Source organism: Gadus macrocephalus, chromosome 9 (assembly GCF_031168955.1).
Source record: "Gadus macrocephalus chromosome 9, ASM3116895v1".
NCBI lineage: Eukaryota > Metazoa > Chordata > Actinopteri > Gadiformes > Gadidae > Gadus > Gadus macrocephalus.
Window position 1 is genome coordinate 11,982,302 of NC_082390.1, and position 19,397 is coordinate 12,001,698.

General features: G+C 42.6%; 2 protein-coding genes across 3 annotated transcripts; one reads left to right on the forward strand and one right to left on the reverse strand.

Annotated features, from left to right (window-relative positions):
- Positions 1–601: 601 nt before the first annotated feature.
- On the reverse strand, positions 602–5,054 carry si:dkey-30c15.2 (uncharacterized protein LOC558938 homolog). 2 transcript variants are annotated; one of them, XM_060060797.1, is made up of 12 exons: positions 4,859–5,054; positions 4,710–4,753; positions 4,404–4,467; positions 4,104–4,238; positions 3,014–3,118; positions 2,878–2,927; positions 2,383–2,508; positions 2,233–2,278; positions 2,053–2,121; positions 1,777–1,930; positions 1,574–1,656; positions 602–1,491 (listed from the first exon to the last, which is right to left on the reverse strand). In XM_060060797.1, exons 1-12 carry the CDS (start codon positions 4,889–4,891, stop codon positions 1,324–1,326), a joined length of 1,077 nt encoding a protein of 358 aa, XP_059916780.1. In that variant the 5' UTR covers positions 4,892–5,054; the 3' UTR covers positions 602–1,323. The 2 variants fall into 2 exon arrangements, with proteins under 2 accessions (XP_059916780.1, XP_059916779.1); XM_060060796.1 differs by having other exon boundaries at positions 2,053–2,124; positions 4,859–5,053.
- Positions 5,055–15,018: 9,964 nt separating this feature from the next.
- On the forward strand, positions 15,019–19,229 carry LOC132465100 (ADP-ribosylation factor 4). Its single transcript, XM_060061824.1, has 6 exons — positions 15,019–15,236; positions 16,183–16,263; positions 16,350–16,459; positions 17,014–17,085; positions 17,457–17,582; positions 18,157–19,229. Exons 1-6 carry the CDS (start codon positions 15,170–15,172, stop codon positions 18,244–18,246), a joined length of 546 nt encoding a protein of 181 aa, XP_059917807.1. The 5' UTR covers positions 15,019–15,169; the 3' UTR covers positions 18,247–19,229.
- Positions 19,230–19,397: the final 168 nt, after the last annotated feature.

Sequence of the window (19,397 nt, forward strand, 5' to 3'; positions counted from 1 at the left end):
TATTTATCTATATATATTTAAAGAGCAAAACGTCCTGTCATTTATGAATAGGTCACAACCGTAGTTTTAGTCTTTGCCACTTTAAATATCTTGTTCCCTTAATGTTGGCTTAATTCATGTATTCAATGATTAGTGCTATTGTTATTTGCTTGAAGCCTTATTTTCTTCCTTTATGTTTACTTGTGGGTAGCGTAGAAATAAATGCCTGGCAAGTACGTCATATTATCAAACTGATAAATTGTACGGTGTTTGTGAGTGTGCCTGCTTTGGTTTGCATGCATGCTTCTTTCGTTCGAAGAATATTACAACTATATACATCCAACTTCCAACTGCATGTGACTTTACTTTATGAGGACATTTTTAGAGCCATTATGTCCAATCCGCGACAGAGATAACACTGATAACATGTTTTGTGGGTGTCCTGACCAACCATTCCGTGCTGACTCACCGTGTGTGTGCTTTTGTGGTTGAACTTTATGTTTTTAAAAGCAAGGAATGTTTATAGGCAGACAAGAAGTTTAATATGAGGCCACACAACCAATCTAGCCTTTAGCTTAGAATAATAAACTGGTATATAACAAATGATGGACAATATCAGGAAAAATATCAACAACATTTTATTGAAAAGATACAAATGTAATACAAACGTTTATATTTATGATAACGGCTAAATAAGGAGTTTGTACCACAACATTCTGTTTAATTGGCACAGGCTATTCAGAAGCCAAGTGTAGGTAAGAGTTTGGGGTTGTTGTCACTGTTGCTCATACAAGTACAAAGGTATACTTGCTGATTGCTGATTATTAATTGTTAATGAGAAATTGTTAATTGCTAATTCACAAAAGCAGCACCTTTGAATGAAAGCCATTTGTTCTTCAACTCCAACCCACTGCTATTCATCGGCACTCCTACACTTAATATTTATAATAGTTCATACTATTATTCCCATGTCCATATTCACCATCCTTACGGTCTCTTGAACTGCTGCTTCTGTATTTTACCGTAATGTGTATTTCTGCTATGTTCTTTGTTATTATTTGCTATTATCTATGACTCTTTCAAAAATATATCTATAAATATTATATATAATATTATACTTAGTTGTTATACAAAGAATTCCATTGTTCAGAACGACCATATCAAAGTCAAAGACCCTTGGCCTTTGCTGCTCTCTTCATCCCCCTGGATTCGTCCTTCGGAGACCCAGGGACATGACCCCTGCGGCTCCAACCGGTAGCCCCACACACAGGGACCCCAGACCGGCTCGGTGATTCCACCAGCGGCACCAACATGCCATGGTGGCACACCAATGTCTCTGTGAGTTCAAATTGTGTGCGGTCGTGTTGTGGTCCTCAGTGAATCCTCGAAGAAGGCCTGGCGCTCGTGCAGCAACAAGGGCGTGCTCTCCCCTAGGACGGCGTCTATGAAGTTGGGTCGTCTCCAGGCGTAGACCATGCTGTTGAGGAAGCCTTGCAGCGACATGCTCACTGCCTGGAGAAGACCTGACGGTTAGCGGGGGGCATCCTAACCTGGGGAATTATATTTACGTTTCGTTTAACATTTTTATTCATACCTGTATGATGTAGAGACTAAAAATACTGTTTTGTGATACTTTGGTCCATGGTGAAAGGGTAGACATGATGGTCAGTAAAAGTGCTGTAGGAAAGGATAGTTTAGAGCACAACAAGTAGATGTTTGAGGATTTCAGGGAAATCAATTTTAGATTGTATTCCATGTGTTTCAACAGATATCAACCGTATGTCTTATTTCATGTACCTGGTGTCCAGCAGAATAGGATGATCAACACCATATTACGCGCTGTGGAGTATATTCTCCTCAGTCTGTGTCGAGTACGTCCATCTGCCTCCCCAGGAAGTAGACCCTGATGGTCATAGTTATTATACCAGTAGCCCACCTTGTAATACATAACCTGCGAAGGAGACCACGGTGATGATTATAGAAACCCCATACCGTATAAAATAATGGACACAATAAACATGTAAGTATTTTACAAAATGTCGAATTGTAATTAGATTTATATGAATAACTTACTGAGCTGGAGACAAGTGCTGGTATGAGTGCAAGAAAGAGAAGAACTTTGATAAAAGCATCGTGAAGGACCTGCTGTTAGTGGGGAGGGGGGGGGAGAACATAGGGCTATTAACTAAATGTGTTAATGCATAATTTCAAACTTGTGTTGAGTCTTTCCCCGAGCTCTCCTCCTGTACTCACCGAGGCCGGACACGGATCTCCCCAGGCATGCAAAAACAGTATACAGCTAGAAGAAAACAACATTTGGAGTTAAACACACATAAACTGTGTGTATATAGTATATACACATACCATATACGTATCTTTATACCATGCAAGTGTATGATTTACCTGGTACAGTATGTGTTATCAGCGGGAATGATGTCATTGGTGACATAGGGAATGTCCGTAGACAACGTGCTTGTGCAAAGGTAGGTAGCGATCACGTACAACAGATAGATGGCAACAGGAACCGACCTGATGAATGGCCATGATGGTGAGGGGCAGAAACAATGGGGAGAGAGGTGCTTTCAGTATGTAGAGTAGAAATGAGTCCACAAGAGATAAATATCATTATCAACTTTGTCATTTCATATCCAAGCAACTCCTCTAACCAAGCATGTAAACAATCAAGTTTTACAGCAAATTGAAACATTCTACTTCTTGCAGAAAATTTGAAGATGGCAAAAAAAAATCGAGATTCCCAGAAAGCGCGTGAGGATGACATAACACCATTCAGGCTTAATTAACTTTGAGTATAACTAACTATAACTATTAAATCCCATCCTCTTTTAATGTCGGGTTTCACGTTCATGCAGCTCTGTTAACGAAGTAGAGCTCACTTACCATAGAATGGTGTACAGGGATAAGGCTATAGTGGTTCTCTGACATAGGTTCTGTCAAAAGAGTAGGAGCAGTCGGTTTACAACGTGATCAGCAATTAACAGGAGCAACCAATGAGAGAGCAGGATCGGTTGGTTACCTGTTGGCCCTCGCTGTGGCCCTGTGTCACCCTCCATCCTCTGAATATGTTCTTAGATTTCCAGGAGTAAACCACCACCATCAGAAATGAAATGAGGTAGAATGTCTGCAATGAGGTACAACCCCCCCCCCCCCCCCCCCCCCCCACACACACACACACACACACACACACACACACACACACACACACACACACACACACACACACACACACACACACACACACACACACACACACACACACACACACACACACACACACACACACACATATACAAACATACACACAAACACTTTCTGTTTGAACCATATCTATAAAAAAAAAGCAGCTCTAGAATGTAAAGGTGTTCAAAGGTAATGACCATATATCCCATATTTGTACTTGGAACATAAATAGATGAACACCAATAAGCAAGCCTTGTTTACAGTGTTGAGATTAAATTATTAACAATCAAATCAAAAAGGCAGCTAAAACGCACCCTAACTGAAGGCATCCTCGAGCAAGATTACTTACATATTCCTGAATTCCTTTCAATTTCCTGTATTCACTGTCGAACAACTAGCGGCACTTTGATCCTCTTTATTCACTGTCTAACACCTACCTGCTCCTTAAGCCTATGTAGTCACTGTCTTAACACCATACAGCTGCTCTTTTATTATTTAGCAGCTACCTGCTTTTAATCATCCATATTCACTGTCTACACCTACCTGCTCCTACATTACCAGTATCGATAGTCATTGTATGAGTCCCTTTTGTGTAAAGGTTTCTTACAGTGATGAAATATGCATGCTAATACAATGACAACCGTTTTCGGTTTGTCTGTACATATAAGAAATGAGCATTTGTGTTTTTATTGTTTTATACCTGAGTCACTGAGGGGAAAGTCAAAATGTGTCAATTACATGATAACAACACAGTCCTGTGCCCTAAAGCAGAAAAAGCACTATTGTATTGAATCTCCCTAGTCTGGTTTCAACAATGAAAATGAAACTATAGTATATAGTGATGGAAACTGACGAACCATCTTGTGTCCATGACGACCCAAGATGGCCGCTAATTGAATAATGCCCACAGGCAGCCTGCTTCTTACCAGTGACAGTGGCAGAGCTCGTTGGCAGAAAGAGACACTGTGTCTGAAGTAGCCTGTGAGGTTCATTGCACTGGTGAACATCAGAATTAGTGAAGCCAGGAAGTCTGCCAGGGCAAGCTGCACCAAAGGCAGCACCTACACACAGGCATGCAAGACAATCAGCACACACATGCACGTGCACACGCAAACATTCCATAAATCCATCCATGTTCATCCATGCTGCCTCAAAAGAGTGTAGCGACATTATACAACAGCAACCGCAAGAACAACACACACAGACAGAGACACACACAAACTTACCTGTTCTTGTAGTCGTTGCCATTTTACAATGGAAACCAACAGAACAGAAGCGCTACCTATCAAACTTCGTTTTAAACGAAAGATAAAATATACATGTTATGATTATCATTATCATTATAATATTTTTTTCATTATAATTACTTATAGTAACAGTAGCTGCAGCAGCAGTTGTAGTAGTAATGTTTATTAACTTATTATTACATTACTAAAAAAATGAATACTTTCACCTTCATCTACTTGATGTCCTACTCGATGTAATGCAAATGACGGATACAAACAAACAGTTTGATAGTGTGAGGAGGTTACCTGGGAGTAAGAGAAACTAAGTACACAGCAGACAAAATGATCATCTGAAAGAATAATCATTCAATTAGTGTCACTAGTTAACGTAAGAGTGATTAGAGTGATTGGTTTTAATCAAGCAAAGTAAAATCAGTCCAATATGCAATGCTTACCTGATCTTCCCTCAATGTTCCGTTGACATCCATGGTGATTACCAAATTATTATCGAACCCTCTGTTGTTTTAGAGCCCACTGGTTCTGCCCCGCTAAAACGCTTGTATCCATGGCTGGTGTTGTACGAGTAATCTGTATGTATTCTAAAGAGAGTACATCCCTCCGCTATGCACCTTAGACCTATCACGTCTAATTTTGCAGTATCTCCTATTTAGCTCCGCCTGCTGTCCAGGTATGTCCGTGGTATGTTTGTCCGTGTGTGTGTGTGTGTGTGTGTGTGTGTGTGTGTGTGTGTGTGTGTGTGTGTGTGTGTGTGTGTGTGCGCGCATGCGTACCTGAGAGAGTGTGTGTGTGTGTGTGTGTGTGCGTGCGCCTAGCTTACACTGCCATCTAGTGGAATCCCAAGACTTCTATCGTGGACGATGACTTCTCTTATCCTTTGTCAAACTTTACCAATGCCATTTTAAGGATTTTTTCTCTTTCCAAGTAGGCTACATTGACATAGAACTTTGAATGAAAGATGTCATTAATATGATTAATAGTGAGATATCATATAAATGAACAATGCAGTTGTATGTTCTCTGCATAAATGTATACCCCTATACATATTATTCTCCGGTCCAGATTTAATGGTTAAATGAAAACTGAAATAAAATATCTTTAATCAAACAACGTATCAATTTCCCTTAATTGTTTGTTGGTGCTTAATGTATTTAAAAGATAGTTGTGATAGTTGTGTAGGCCTATACATATTTTATATGCATAGGCCTATATATATATGTAGGCCTATGCCTTGTCTCTGTGTGCGTGTGTGTGTGCGTGTTTGTGTGTGAAATATATGTATGTATATACATATGCATGCGCGAACGCGCGCGCACACACACGCACACACACACACACACACACACACACACACACACACACACACACACACACACACACACACACACACACACACACACACACATATTTTAGCGAAGATTCTAAACTGTTTGCATGACAACTGTAAACACTGATGATCATATTGAAGACGCTATTTATCAAGAGACATCGCTCGACGATTTTCCCAATTGTTAATTAGCTTCTTTAGTGTCGGTATTGTTTTTGAATACAGATAACAATCAAATTGAACGTTTGATCTAGTAGAAAAGAAAGGTAGGTTTCTGTGACTTTCCGCTACTCTTTTGAGAAATGTTCAATTTTCCATTCTCTTTTCACACACCGAGGAAAAAAATCTAATGATTTACTAGGCAATTTGCAGATAAATGCCATTAATTGGTTTGTTCAAGGAGTTTATAGGCCCTGTCGTATATGTGTACAACCGTTTAGGCCTACTTTATTTTGCTTCTACGTTAGGCCCTAGGCCTATGAAGGCCTCCCGACTCCGTAATACGTCCCGAGAGGTCATTTCTCTGATGACGGCACAATGAGCTGCATAAAGTTCGAGATATTCTATCGAAGATTCTAAATTGTTTGCATGACAACTGTAAACACTGATGCTCATATTGCAGACGCTACTTATCAAGAGACATCGCTCGCCGATTTCTCTCGGTTGTTAATTAGCTTCTTTAGTGTCGGTATTGTTTTTGAATACAGATAACAATCCAATTGAACGTTTGATCAAGTAGAAAACAAAGGTAGGTTTCCGTGACTTTCCGCTACTCTTGAGAAATGTTTAATTTTCCATTCTCTTTTCACACGCCGACGAAAAAAATTCTAATGATTTAGGGAATTGGTAGATAAATGCAATTAATTTGTTTGTCTAATGAGTTTATAGGCCCTGCCGTAGCATATGTGTCCAACCGTTTATTAAATTTCGTTTCACGTGTTATGAAGACCTCCCGTAATGCGGCCTTCAAGTCAGACGCCCCCCCCCCCCCCCCATAATATCTTCGTTACAAGTCGTCACCAAAATATGAATAAATTACTTCACTCACCTAATTAACAATTTTAATGCTACGTTACGTGGGCCTTTGTTGATTAAACTTCTCATGTTGTTTTTTTCTATTACTCCTGTTAGAGAAAGTAGGAGCCAACACTTGACGCAGTCCCCGCGCCGCGCCTGGTGCGTGCCGCGCCGGAAGCCTGCCAGGAGCTTTAACCATCAAGGCCCCTGCGAAAATTAAACCAACTCGGAGTCGTCATGACGGTAAGTCCCTGTTGGTAGTCGTTATTTTCCAGGCATGGATTTCCATCCTCATTATTTATATCCTCATAAAATTCAACTCCAATCATTTGAAATTATTGGAGAAATATGCACCGAATTTAGGCTAAAATCCATACATTGAGATGGCAGAAATGATCAGCAGCATAAGCTAAACTAAAGGTTATTGGAAAATTGCTATACTAGCACCACCTGCATATATTAACCTTGCTTTTCAAATGGCCATTGTAGAGTGAGCCGGAGAACCCCAGGCCAGCTGGTGATAGACACGGCCCCGAGAGGTTCTTTCAAGGACACAAACTACCCATGTCACCTGCTGGTAACGTTATTTATTTATTATGTTTAGTGCAGAAAGTTGTTAAATGTTTGTGTGTGTGTGTGTGTGTGTGTGTGTGTGTGTGTGTGTGTGTGTGTGTGTGTGTGTGTGTGTGCCTATGTGCGCGTGTGTGTGTGCGTGTGAGAGAGAGTGAGAGTGCTGCTCTTTAACTAGAGCACTCTAGTACTACATACTTGCTTGGCCTTGGTTCTTCTAATGTTCGCCCTGTATTTTTTTAATTCCTCCATTTGCTGTACAGAGGCATTGCAGGCCTATTCGGACTACATGACAAAGCATGAACGTCGGGAAATCAAAGCGTACAATAACATCTGGTTCCTTGGCCTGGATGCCAATAAAATCCATGGCTTCAGATATGCCAAGGAAAACAACCACGGCTTTGATAATAGCGAGAGCTTCTATGAGCAGGTACATTTCTGTTGACCGCAATATTTATAAGCTTAATGCATCACTGTTAGTTTAGTGTCATTTAAGTTCCTGTTGCATGATTACAGTGACAGTTTACATCCATTAAATGGAAAATAAGACAGCATTTCCAAATGCATTTCTTGTCTCTTTAGTTAGATTGTAGATCTACTGACCACATCGCTAGTTACTGTGGTTTGTTATGTTCCTCTACCGCAAGGCAAAGATCAGTATAGTTGACATTTTATACTTTTGCAATTGTACATTCATTACATAACATATACATATTCAGTACAAGTTACATTTTGTAATTCTACCCATGCAATGAAATTGGGTCATGTGTACAAAAAAGAAAATCTTTTTGTTACTGATAATGCAGAAGCAAGTTTGCATGGAGAATTTTAGACATTTTCTGCTAGCTTCTTTATCAGAAATGTTTTACTTGATTGATATTCATAATACTAATAATATTTAAAAATAAATAAACAATAACCAATTTTATACAGGTCACAGGTGATCACATTGGTTATCGCTACGAGGTGCTTGGTGTTCTGGGGCAGGGTCACTTTGGACAGGTCCTCAAGTGCTTTGACCACGAGTACAATGAGCTTGTGGCCCTCAAGCTCCTTCGCAACAAGCCTAGGTAAAATAATAGAATAAAGAGAAACCTGCACAGCAAGTAAATATCATCAACACACATCAAATACATAGATAGAGAACGGTCTCACTACAACAAAGAAGCTATAATAGGGTCGGTACCATAAAATCACAAAGGTTTTTCTGGAACCCTCACCAGAGTCTAGGACGATGCCATTAACCTTGATCTGCTCACCATGGCCTTTAACATTCATATTAGGACCACAGAATCAACGGGAATCAAATACACTTCTGCTTAATTTCCTGGCCTTAATGCCCTTAATGTTCGCCCGTGGTGAAGTGCACCACCTTTAACACTGGTTATGTGTTGGCTCCAGGTATCATAGACAGGGGGTAGCGGAGCTGATGATCCTTCAGCGCCTGGCGGACCGGGATCCAGGGGATGCCTACCACGCCATCCGCATGAAGGACTGCCTTGTGTTCCGTAACCACATATGCATTGCCTTTGAACTCCTGGGGTACAATCTGAATTCTTATTTCTGTCTTGGATGCTAGCAAATTAAAAGATTCTGTGCAATTTCTGCAATTATAATCTAAATGTTGCTTTGCATCGGGCACTGTAGTGCAAGTCTGACTCTCCATCGGAACTAATAAATGCAATTTTTACAGTTCTGATCTGTCCTCCATGATGGCTGGCAAGGGTTTGAGAGAGGCCTATGTGAGGAAGTGCGCATCCTCAATCCTCAGCTGTCTCCAGCTGCTGGAGAGGGAGAACATCGTGCATGGGGACCTCAAACTGGTAGGAATCCCGCTCATCGCCCGTCTGCACTGTCAGCCAATTGTTGTGAGCCGTTGGCCCAGCTATTCACTCTGAGTTGCCTTTCTTCTATGACTGCAGGAAAACGTGGTCATTTCCAACAAGGACCCTGAAACCCTCAAGGTCATTGACTTTGGTATTAGCCAGATTCAGCATAAGCCCACATGTAGGTCTAATCGTTTTCTTCCTTTGATTCTTGAGGAGATGTACAATGTGGCAGCATTGTTTTATTTGATGGGTTCCATAGAGTTCTTTTTATACTACTGACTTTGTTTCATCTTCCAGACTATGGGGTTTTCCAGAGTCAGCACATCCGTGCTCCAGAGGTGATGCTGGGTCTCTTGTGCACAAACGCCATAGACATGTGGAGCTTTGGATGCTGTATGATCGAGCTCCTCACTGGACAAATAGCGTTCGTTGGAGAGGATGAAATACAACAGCTCACGCACACCATAGAGGTAATCCTAAAAGCTGCTGGTTGCTTTGTACTGCTAATTTAGCATGTGAGGCGTGAGTAAGACATGTGCTACGAAGGATGATAATTGCTGATTTATACTACAAGGGCGCAGATCTCATAAAAACCTCTCGAGGGGACATTAAAAATATCACCAACGTATATAAAATGAACTGCTGCAACAAACGGCTCGGACCAGTGCACATGAATTAGTTCAAAAGTGGAGTCGGCTACTATTAAAACTATATTTTCAATGACATCTTTTAGTTAGAAATAATTTAGATTGGGCGGACTTTTCATGAGTTAGGGTTAGGGTTAGCTTACAACCCCCCACCCCCCATGACCATAACCGTTGTGTTTATTTGTAGATGTTGAGTATTGGGTTTTGTTGTCTAATTTCAGATACTGGGAATGCCTCCAGCAGGAATGTTGGCTTTGTCTTTGAAAAAGGAAAGATTTTTTGGTGAGGATTTTACTTTATGGCATATGATGAAGTTTTCACTTAGCATTACTTGTAATCTTAAAGAAATATAAATGTTATTCCAACAATGTGAAATCCACAATGTTCCATCTCTGTGATGCTGTATAATGTGCAGACGAGCAGGGAAGGCCTAATCTTATCAGGCTGGACCAGTCGGGGGAGGACATCCTGCCCGGGTCCAAGGGGCTTGAGAGTGTTCTGGGCACCAGAGACCCTGACCTGCTGGATTTCATCAAGTGTTGCCTTCAGTGAGTGCACTACCTTTTCACAGTAAAGCTCATCAAATATGTTCGATGAGCGGTTGTGGCCAAACAGTCTATTACAAGGCAGACAATGCGGCTGAGTTTGTAACCATACCCACCCCCTGAATGTTTCTGCCAACGTTCTGTTAACATGAGCCATGGTGAATCAATGTGTCCCAAGGCTTCTGTGTTTGCTGGCTTTTTTTGCTTTCATTTTGAGGGTGTGTTTATTTTTTGTAAAAGTTGGGAGTCATCAAAGAGAATGACGCCAGGGCAGGCTCTCAAGCATCCCTGGATGAAGGAGACCTCGCCGGAATACATGTTCCCATGCCCAGGAAACACAGCAAAAAACGGTAAAAAAAATAAAAAAGGAATAAAATATTTTTTGATGGATTTAGAATACTATTATTTTATTTAATATAACCATATCTATATTTTAAAATAAAATCACTGCTTAACGGTCAAGGTAAAACATTTGAATAATAAAGAGTCTGTAACATCTTTTGTAAACCAAAATCTCTTTATTGTATATTTTTTAGGATGTATTGTAAAGAGGGCTTCATTTCTTTGAATTCACAGTTTGGCTGAAGACCCTGGCTGGAACAACTTCGATTAAGAGAGGCCAACTGCCCTCCATTAATCTGAAACCGAACAAGGGCACTGACAGCCAGCCGAAGACGATGGATCAGGGGGGAACGGTAAAACCCGGTAAACACGGGAGGATCCTGAGACCAATGACTTTAGAGGCCTTCTCCAAGATCGCTCCCATTAGATCGGCGTCACCAGCTCCCCCTTATAGCAACAAGAGGGCAACTGCTAGAACAAATGGTGCTGCAGCAAACTGGGACTGGGGAACAAGAAGACCAGCTGGCCAAGTGGGATTCTCCTTGGTCCCTCCCATTTGCGCCGCTGCACCGGCTCCTCCACCAAGAGTAAACCGGGCAACTGTAACCATAGATATTGGTGAAGCCAATGGCAACGAGGGGACCTCCAGACCAGCTGGCCAAGCTGTATACACCCTGCTCCCTCCCATCGGTGTGCCTGCACCGGCTCCTCCACCGAGAGGAAAGACCCCAACTGGTACCAAAGAGGATGGTGCTGCAAATAGCGACAAAGAGACATCCCCACCAGCTGGTCGAGCTGTATACACCCTGCTCCCTCCCATCGGTGTGCCTGCACCGGCTCCTCCACCAAGAGTAAGGGGCACAACTGGTTCCAAATATGAGGGTGCAGGTAATAGTGACCCAAGTTCAACCAGACCTGGGTCTCTTTTAAATCTGTGGATCCCCTTTGGCCAAGACGAGCAAAGTGCTGGAGCCATCAAGAACGCAGGAAGACCAAACCCAGATAGCCATGCAGGACACTCCCGGGTCCCTCCTATTGGCGCCGCTGCACCGGCTTCTCCACTGAAAGGAAAGTGCCCAACTGGTACCAAAGAGGATGGTGCAGTAAAAAGTGACGAAGGTTCAACCCGACCTGGGTCGCTTCTTAATCTGTGGATCCCCTTTGCCAAAGATGACCGAAGGGCTGCTGCCAACAGGGACGCAGGAAGACCAAACCCAGTTGGCCGAGATGCAGACTCCCTGCTCCCTCCAATTGGTGTGGCTGCACAGGCTGCTGCACCAAGACGCCAGAGCCCAACTGGTACCCAAGAGGATAGTGCTGTTAAAAGTGACCCAGGTTCAACCAGACCTGGGTCGCTTTTTAATCTGTGGATCCCCTTTGCCCAAGATGGACGAAGTGCTGCAGCCAACAGGGACGCAGGAAGAAAAAGACCAGCTGGCCAAGAAGGATACTCCCGGGTCCCTCCTATTGGCGCCGCTGCACCGGCTCCTGCACCAAGACGCCAGAGCCCAACTGGTACCAAAGAGGATGGTGCAGTTAAAAGTGACCCAGGTTCAACCCGACCTGGGTCGCTTCTTAATCTGTGGATGCCCTTTGCCAAAGATGACCAAAGGGCTGCAGCCAACAGGGACTCAGGAAGACCAAACCCAGCTGGCCGAGCTGTAGACTCCCTGCTCCCTCCAATTGCTGGGGCTGAACAGGCTCCTGCACCAAGACGCCAGAGCCCAACGTGTACCAAAGAGGATGGTGCAGTTAAAAGTGACCCAGGTTCAACCCGACCTGGGTCGCTTCTTAATCTGTGGATCCCCTTTGCCAAAGATGACCAAAGGGCTGCAGCCAACAGGGACTCAGGAAGACCAAACCCAGCTGGCCGAGCTGTAGACTCCCTGCTCCCTCCAATTGCTGGGGCTGAACAGGCTCCTGCACCAAGATGCCAGAGCCCAACGTGTACCAAAGAGGATAGTGCAGTTGAAAGTGACCCAGGTTCAACCAGACCTGGCTCCTCTTTTAATCTGTGGATCCCCTTCGCCCAAGAAGGCAGAGGTGCTGCAGCCAACAGGGACGCAGGAAGAAAAAGACCAGCTGGCCAAGATGGATACTCCCGGGTCCCTCCTATTGGCGCCGCTGTACCGGCTCCTCTACCCAGGGAAAAGAGCCCAACTGGTACCAAAGAGGATGGTGCAGTTAAAAGGGACTCAGGTTCAACCAGACCTGAGTCGCTATTTCAATTGTGGATCCCCTTCGCCCAAGATGGCCGAAGTGCTGCAGCCAACAGGGACGCAGGAAGAAAAAGACCAGCTGGCCAAGAAGGATACTCCCGGGTCCCTCCTATTGGCACCGCTGCACCGGCTCCTGCACCAAGACGCCAGAGCCCAACTGGTACCAAAGAGGATGGTGCAGTAAAAAGTGACCCAGGTTCAACCCGACCTGGGTCGCTTCTTAATCTGTGGATCCCCTTTGCCAAAGATGACCAAAGGGCTGCAGCCAACAGGGACTCAGGAAGACCAAACCCAGCTGGCCGAGCTGTAGACTCCCTGCTCCCTCCAATTGCTGGGGCTGAACAGGCTCCTGCACCAAGACGCCAGAGCCCAACGTGTACCAAAGAGGATGGTGCAGTTGAAAGTGACCCAGGTTCAACCAGACCTGGCTCCTCTTTTAATCTGTGGATCCCCTTCGCCCAAGAAGGCAGAGGTGCTGCAGCCAACAGGGAGGCAGGAAGAAAAAGACCAGCTGGCCAAGATGGATACTCCCGGGTCCCTCCTATTGGCTCCGCTGTACCGGCTCCTCTACCCAGGGGAAAGAGCCCAACTTGTACCAAAGAGGATGGTGCAGTTAAAAGGGACTCAGGTTCAACCAGACCTGAGTCGCTATTTCAATTGTGGATCCCCTTCGGACAAGATGGCCAAAGTGCTGCAGCCAACAGGGACGCAGGAAGACCAAAAGCAGCTACCAAAGCGGGATACTCCCGGGTGCCTCCTATTGGAGCCGCTGCAGCCCAAAGCGATGGAGGGACATCTCCACCAGCTGGCCGAGCTTTATACTCCCTGCTCCCTCCAATCGGTGTGACTGCACAGGCTCTTGCACCAAGACACTAGAGCCCAACTGGTACCAAAGAGGATGGTGGAGTCAAAAGCGACACAGGTTCACCCATACGTGACTCGATTTTTCATCTGTGGATCCCCTTCAGCCAAGATGGCTGAAGAGGATCCCCCCGGGACCCTCCCGATCAAATCCACCAGTTGATGGGTTGATCAAGGAGAAAACAAAGGTATGTTTACATTACTTTCCACTACTCTTTTTTTTGATTCTCCATTCTTATTTCACACACAGATGAAAAAAAAAGTTCTTTATCATTGGAGACAGTTTTCGACACATTTCATTCAGTCCTTCTAGTTGCAGAGTTTGCCTGTGCTAGGCTAGCGCACGGCAACGGGCAATACTAGCCTGCTAATAAAACAGTCTTACCCACTCCACAGTACACCCGAGGCAAATCAACTATAACGTCAGACGTTCGATGTAAATGTCTGTGTTGATAGAATAATGTTAGAAATAAAACCAACCTTGCATTGCATTGCATTTTGAGGGGCTTGCTTTGTCTCAGCAGCAGTGTTATATTCCTGGTATTAGGCTACGGCAGCGGCGGACTCAGGGCCGGCGCTCGGCATAGGCGACCTAGGCGACCGGCAAATGCGGTGGGGGCACCTTCTGGTGTCGACCTTAATTAGTCAATTAAAATATACGAAACAAATGGAGAAGGGAGGGGGTGCGGGAGCAATCGTCAGGGCGTCCGAAACCGTCACGTGGTACGCAGGACAATGCAACAAATTGCCTGTTGCCGTGTGCTAGCCTAGCACGAGCGATCTCTGCAACTAGAAGGACTGAATCAAATGTGTTGCAAACTGTCTCCAATGATAAAGAACTTGGGAATCAGGCCCTGTGTCCAAAATTCCGGACTACCCCTTTAAATTATTATTCGTAACCAATTTGTGTATGTATGTTCTTGACATCATATATACTACCATTAGATATATTATTATATTATCTGTATTAAATGCACACATTCTATTCAAATTAAATTGACAGCCATCACCCATCATACTACAATTTAAAGTGGTGGGCCAATGTTCGATGGTTAAGTAGTGGGGGCGAGTCATCTAGTGGCCAAACCTGTTATTGGTCAATAGGCCACCGGATACAAACATATTCATATAATACAAATCGAATTAATTGTTATGTTAAATCATTTTTTTCAAGAAATTTCGTAATAATAATAATGGAGGCTGAACAATAATTATACATGCATCTCTAGTTAGCCCTGTTAAAAAAGCCACCCGAGCTGATGACGTAGCGAGTTCCACGTTGGCCCGGACGTGGCAGTGAGGCGAACAACTTGTTATTCTTGCTACACACATTGATAGACATTTTGTTTACCGGGCACATTTTACACAGTTTCCAGGAGATAACACGTACAATGGGTCTCACCATTTCGTCACTCTTAAGCCGATTTTTTGGCAAGAAACAAATGAGAATCCTAATGGGTGAGATACACTTGCAAATTAGCATTAGCTTGTGCTACTGCTTTCTAAGTTGTTTGTCGTCTTTACTAATGATCTAAACTTTGGCTGAACATCGAAACTTGGTCGTTGGGCTACTTAAAAATGTTGAGAATCGTTAAGCAGAACAAAATCATGTTTTGGGCTAGAATTTAACACTTAAGGAATCATTTAAAATAGTTTTTAAAGTATGATTGCTAGCAGCTAAGGTTACTGAGCAGATAGCTACCTAGCATTAGCTACCTATCGTTTTGAGTAACATCATGTTAAACGTGTCTATTAAAGACCGTACTACTTCAATAAGTTAGCTCTGATCAACGTCTATAACATCGTCATGTTATGTTAGGTGAGGTTACATGACTCTCATGTTGACACATCGGTAGTATATATGGTGTTACTCAATCTACTTCTGTAATGTTAGTTCCATGTCGCGATATTGCACATATGGCCAGAACGATGTTTGTTTGACATTTAGCAGTACATCAACGTAGAGTTAATTGTTATTTTAAAATAGCTGTGAATTTCACATACAAGTGACCCCAATTATCATTTAATTAATCGAATCAGTCATTGATTTGCTCACTGTATTTGTATGAGTGACGTGTAACGTTACACCAGTAGGATTCTCGTTATCTTAATTGATGTAAACTCATAAAGCTTTTGCGGTTAAAGTCTGCTTGTACATCTTTGCCAGGGGCGATTCTAGGTTTCATAAACATCCGGTGCTTAGCCCAGAGGGAAAATAAAATCCCTCTGGGCACACAAAAAGATTATTTCTAATAATAAATAATATCCGGGATTTTAGCCCTGAATAAAACAGCCTAGCCACTGATCTGTGCCAGGTTAAAATAGACAAATCCATAATATAGATACCTATGTTTGCCTAACTGAACAAACAAAAATTTATCTCTTTATCATTATCCCTCTACAGTGGGGTTGGATGCTGCAGGAAAAACTACTATCTTGTACAAACTGAAGCTTGGAGAGATTGTGACCACCATCCCAACTATTGGTAAGATGTAGTAATTTTCATTATTATTGACATTTTTCGATTTTGATGAGTCAATGTGTTAAGGTTATTCCATGTCTTCTGTTAAGGTTTCAATGTGGAGACGGTTGAGTACAAGAACATCTGTTTCACTGTATGGGATGTGGGTGGCCAGGACAAGATCCGACCACTGTGGAGGCACTATTTCCAGAATACACAGGTAGGCTAAGAACTGCCCACGATGCTTAGTTCATGAGTGACCGTTATTACCTTCTTCTTCCGACCTGTGAATAAATACTCTTAACTTCAACTTTGAATTGGTTATTTCAGTTAGCGGTTTGGTAACTTTCTGTAAGTTACGATAAATCGGACTAGGTGTTAAATTATAGGGAAGTGACGGAATAAAGAGCACACTAAATACATTTAAAAACACTGTTACCTGAAGACTGCAGTTCAATGCATATTAATAATGAATAGCTTTGTGTGCATATGAACACTAAAACAGTCTTGATTGCAAAAGTTTAACAGTAGCTGGCATAGATGCGTTTGCATCCAATGGTACGTCTAGAAAAACACAAACCATATAATTGACTCGATGGTGTAATAGCATGAACTCTCACAAGTTGTAATAATAGGATCCTGTTCCACAACCATCTTCCAATTTAACATCACGTGTACAAAGCATTGTGTACGCAGCACACACGAGTCGACACACTGGTTAACTGAAGTATTTCCGGTCTTTTGCTAACAATGTGTTTTGCTCTTTGCATCCAGGGCCTCATCTTTGTAGTGGACAGTAACGACAGAGAGAGAGTGGCTGAATCTAACGAGGAACTGAATAAAATGGTGGGTATCAAGTACATACAATATCATAATGGACAATATACTGAGCTGTGAAATCTAGCCTAAAGCCATATCGTACTGTACTACGGAGCTCAGTGGTGACGCCATCGGACTATTTTAAACAGTGTTCACCGTGTGATGGGCGTAAGAGGATTGTTGATCAGTAGTCTACTTTAGTTTGGCTGTGGTCAATATCGGATAACCAGAACTATTGAGTTTCTTTGTTCAACAAGAGAAATGAAGCCACTAGCTGTTTAGTAAAATTGAAATGACGGACTTGAAATGTTTTTATTTAATATTTTGGGGAGGGGGGATAAGCTTGGCATATTATTTTTAACCATGTTTGTATTTCCACATTTTTTCTGTTCATTTAGTTGGCGGAGGAGGAGTTGAAAGATGCCGTTTTGCTGGTGTTTTCTAATAAGCAAGATCTTCCCAACGCCATGTCTGTCAGTGAACTCACAGATAAACTCGGCCTTCAGAACCTCCGCAACCGAACTGTAAGTCAAGTCCCCATCATGACATGTTTCCGACATTTCCATTTGGTAGGCCATAAGGACTTCATGGTCCGGCAAAGAAAAATCACAACCTCCAATCGAGAAAGCATCAAACACGATCATCTAAGAATTAACAGATTTTGGGTGCAATGTGGTCTCGGACAAGTAGCCAACTAAGCTCAGATCATAGTCATAGTCTAGCTCGGTCTCCTGCAATTCAAAAAATCCTGCAATGTGTTCGTCTAAAAATCTGCCCCAAAAAATGTATTCGTGATTCAAAGACGCATCGTCTTATGAAAAGGTTTCAAGAACCTTTTGATTTTCAAACACTTGAACCCTAACCCATTAAGGGGATAATATAGATTAGATCGATTATTAGGTCCATCATTACAGATGTTTAGGGTCCAAAACCTAGTCCATATACAAATGGTTACCTAAAATTAACTACACTTACTAGTCTTCATACCAGTTGCCTACCAGAATGGCGGCGATGCAACTCTGTGATATTACATGAGTACTTTGTCGAGGTACCCAAAGAGCTAAAAGTGTTAAAATGATAACGTCCTTTGTCCTGTAGTGGTACGTCCAGGCTGCCTGTGCTACCCAGGGCACTGGACTATACGAAGGGCTCGACTGGCTCTCCAATGAACTGTCCAAGCAGAACTGATGGACTTCACTGGACAACACAAGATCAAGGGAGGGAGTGCGGAGCAAAGGGTGCAGCACCAGAAAAGGAGAGAAGACCACATTCAATGAAAAAAATATATTTTGGGGTTTTATTTTTAGTACTTGCTATCCCAAAAAAGGACTTGTCTTGTGGACAATGCAATCAGCGTAATTGGAACATATTAATATGCTTCTCTTATACTTCTTTTAACTTTATTGGTTTTATTGTAAGTATCCTTTTACTAAGTTTCTCCTATTGTTGCCAACCTTTGCATGATGAGCAAAATGGTGTTTTGAAGGTATCATTCAATCAGAGAAGAGCGTTAACTCATGTCGCTCTTGCTCCTCCTTCAGCCAATGTTGGCAGACATCACCCTCAGCCACTTTTATAATGTTCGATTTTTCATTGTCATGGAAAGGACTAACCTGCGGTTTAGATGATTAACAAACTTACTAGCTTTTGGTTATGGATAACCTGCTGTGTACCGCAAGCTATTAACCACCACCCTCCCGGGAACATTGGTTTCCCATCACTGCTTTCACCACTTTTTCATCTTCCCTGTGTCTGCTGTTATATAAGCCCCACTGTAGCTTGTTAAAATGAGCTGGAGAAGGATGGCATTAATCAAATGAATAGATTATTTTTGTTTTACATGTGTGTGAACATGTTGACCTCTAAGTAAAAGGAACCAAAAAGGAACTGTGTGCCTTCTGGTCTCTTTACACCTATCTGTCATCCTTTCTGCTCGCATTCTCAGCTTTTCTTTTGTTAACGGAATTCTGCAATAAAGAGTTCAAGTATGTGTGTGTGTGAAGGCACATGGTCAGTGATGCCTGGGCTGGCTCTATTTAAACCAACTACACTAAGCAGATTTATTCAATCAATTACAACGCCTTTTGTCTGTGCTGTGTCCGAAAAAATAAATAAAATTAATGGCTTGTGCTTTTACAGTATTTGCACTAAGTCAGTACTATTTAGTTAAAGCAGCATGTTATTTTTGTTTTGTTCATTTCTTTTTTGTTCCATACCATTGTGAATGCTCTGTTGAACCCTGCATTTGAAGACCGAAGATGACCTTGGTTAATCTTCCCCCTCCCACACTAGAAAACACCATTCATACCAGCCCAATACCGTAGCTGGACTTACATTCC

Excerpts from the sequence above, each read along its gene's own strand:
- si:dkey-30c15.2 (XM_060060796.1), bottom strand. The coding sequence starts at position 4,891 with ATGGATGTCAACGGAACATTGAGGGAAGATCAG. Across the intron at positions 4,468-4,709 it reads TTAGTTTCTCTTACTCCCAG|TTTGATAGGTAGCGCTTCTG; the intron begins GTAACCTCCTCA and ends TTTAAAACGAAG. Across the intron at positions 3,119-4,103 it reads GAGCTCTGCCACTGTCACTG|ACATTCTACCTCATTTCATT; the intron begins GTAAGAAGCAGG and ends ACCTCATTGCAG.
- LOC132465100 (XM_060061824.1), top strand. The coding sequence starts at position 15,170 with ATGGGTCTCACCATTTCGTCACTCTTAAGCCGATTTTTTGGCAAGAAA. Across the intron at positions 16,264-16,349 it reads GACCACCATCCCAACTATTG|GTTTCAATGTGGAGACGGTT; the intron begins GTAAGATGTAGT and ends TCTTCTGTTAAG. Across the intron at positions 17,583-18,156 it reads AGAACCTCCGCAACCGAACT|TGGTACGTCCAGGCTGCCTG; the intron begins GTAAGTCAAGTC and ends TTTGTCCTGTAG.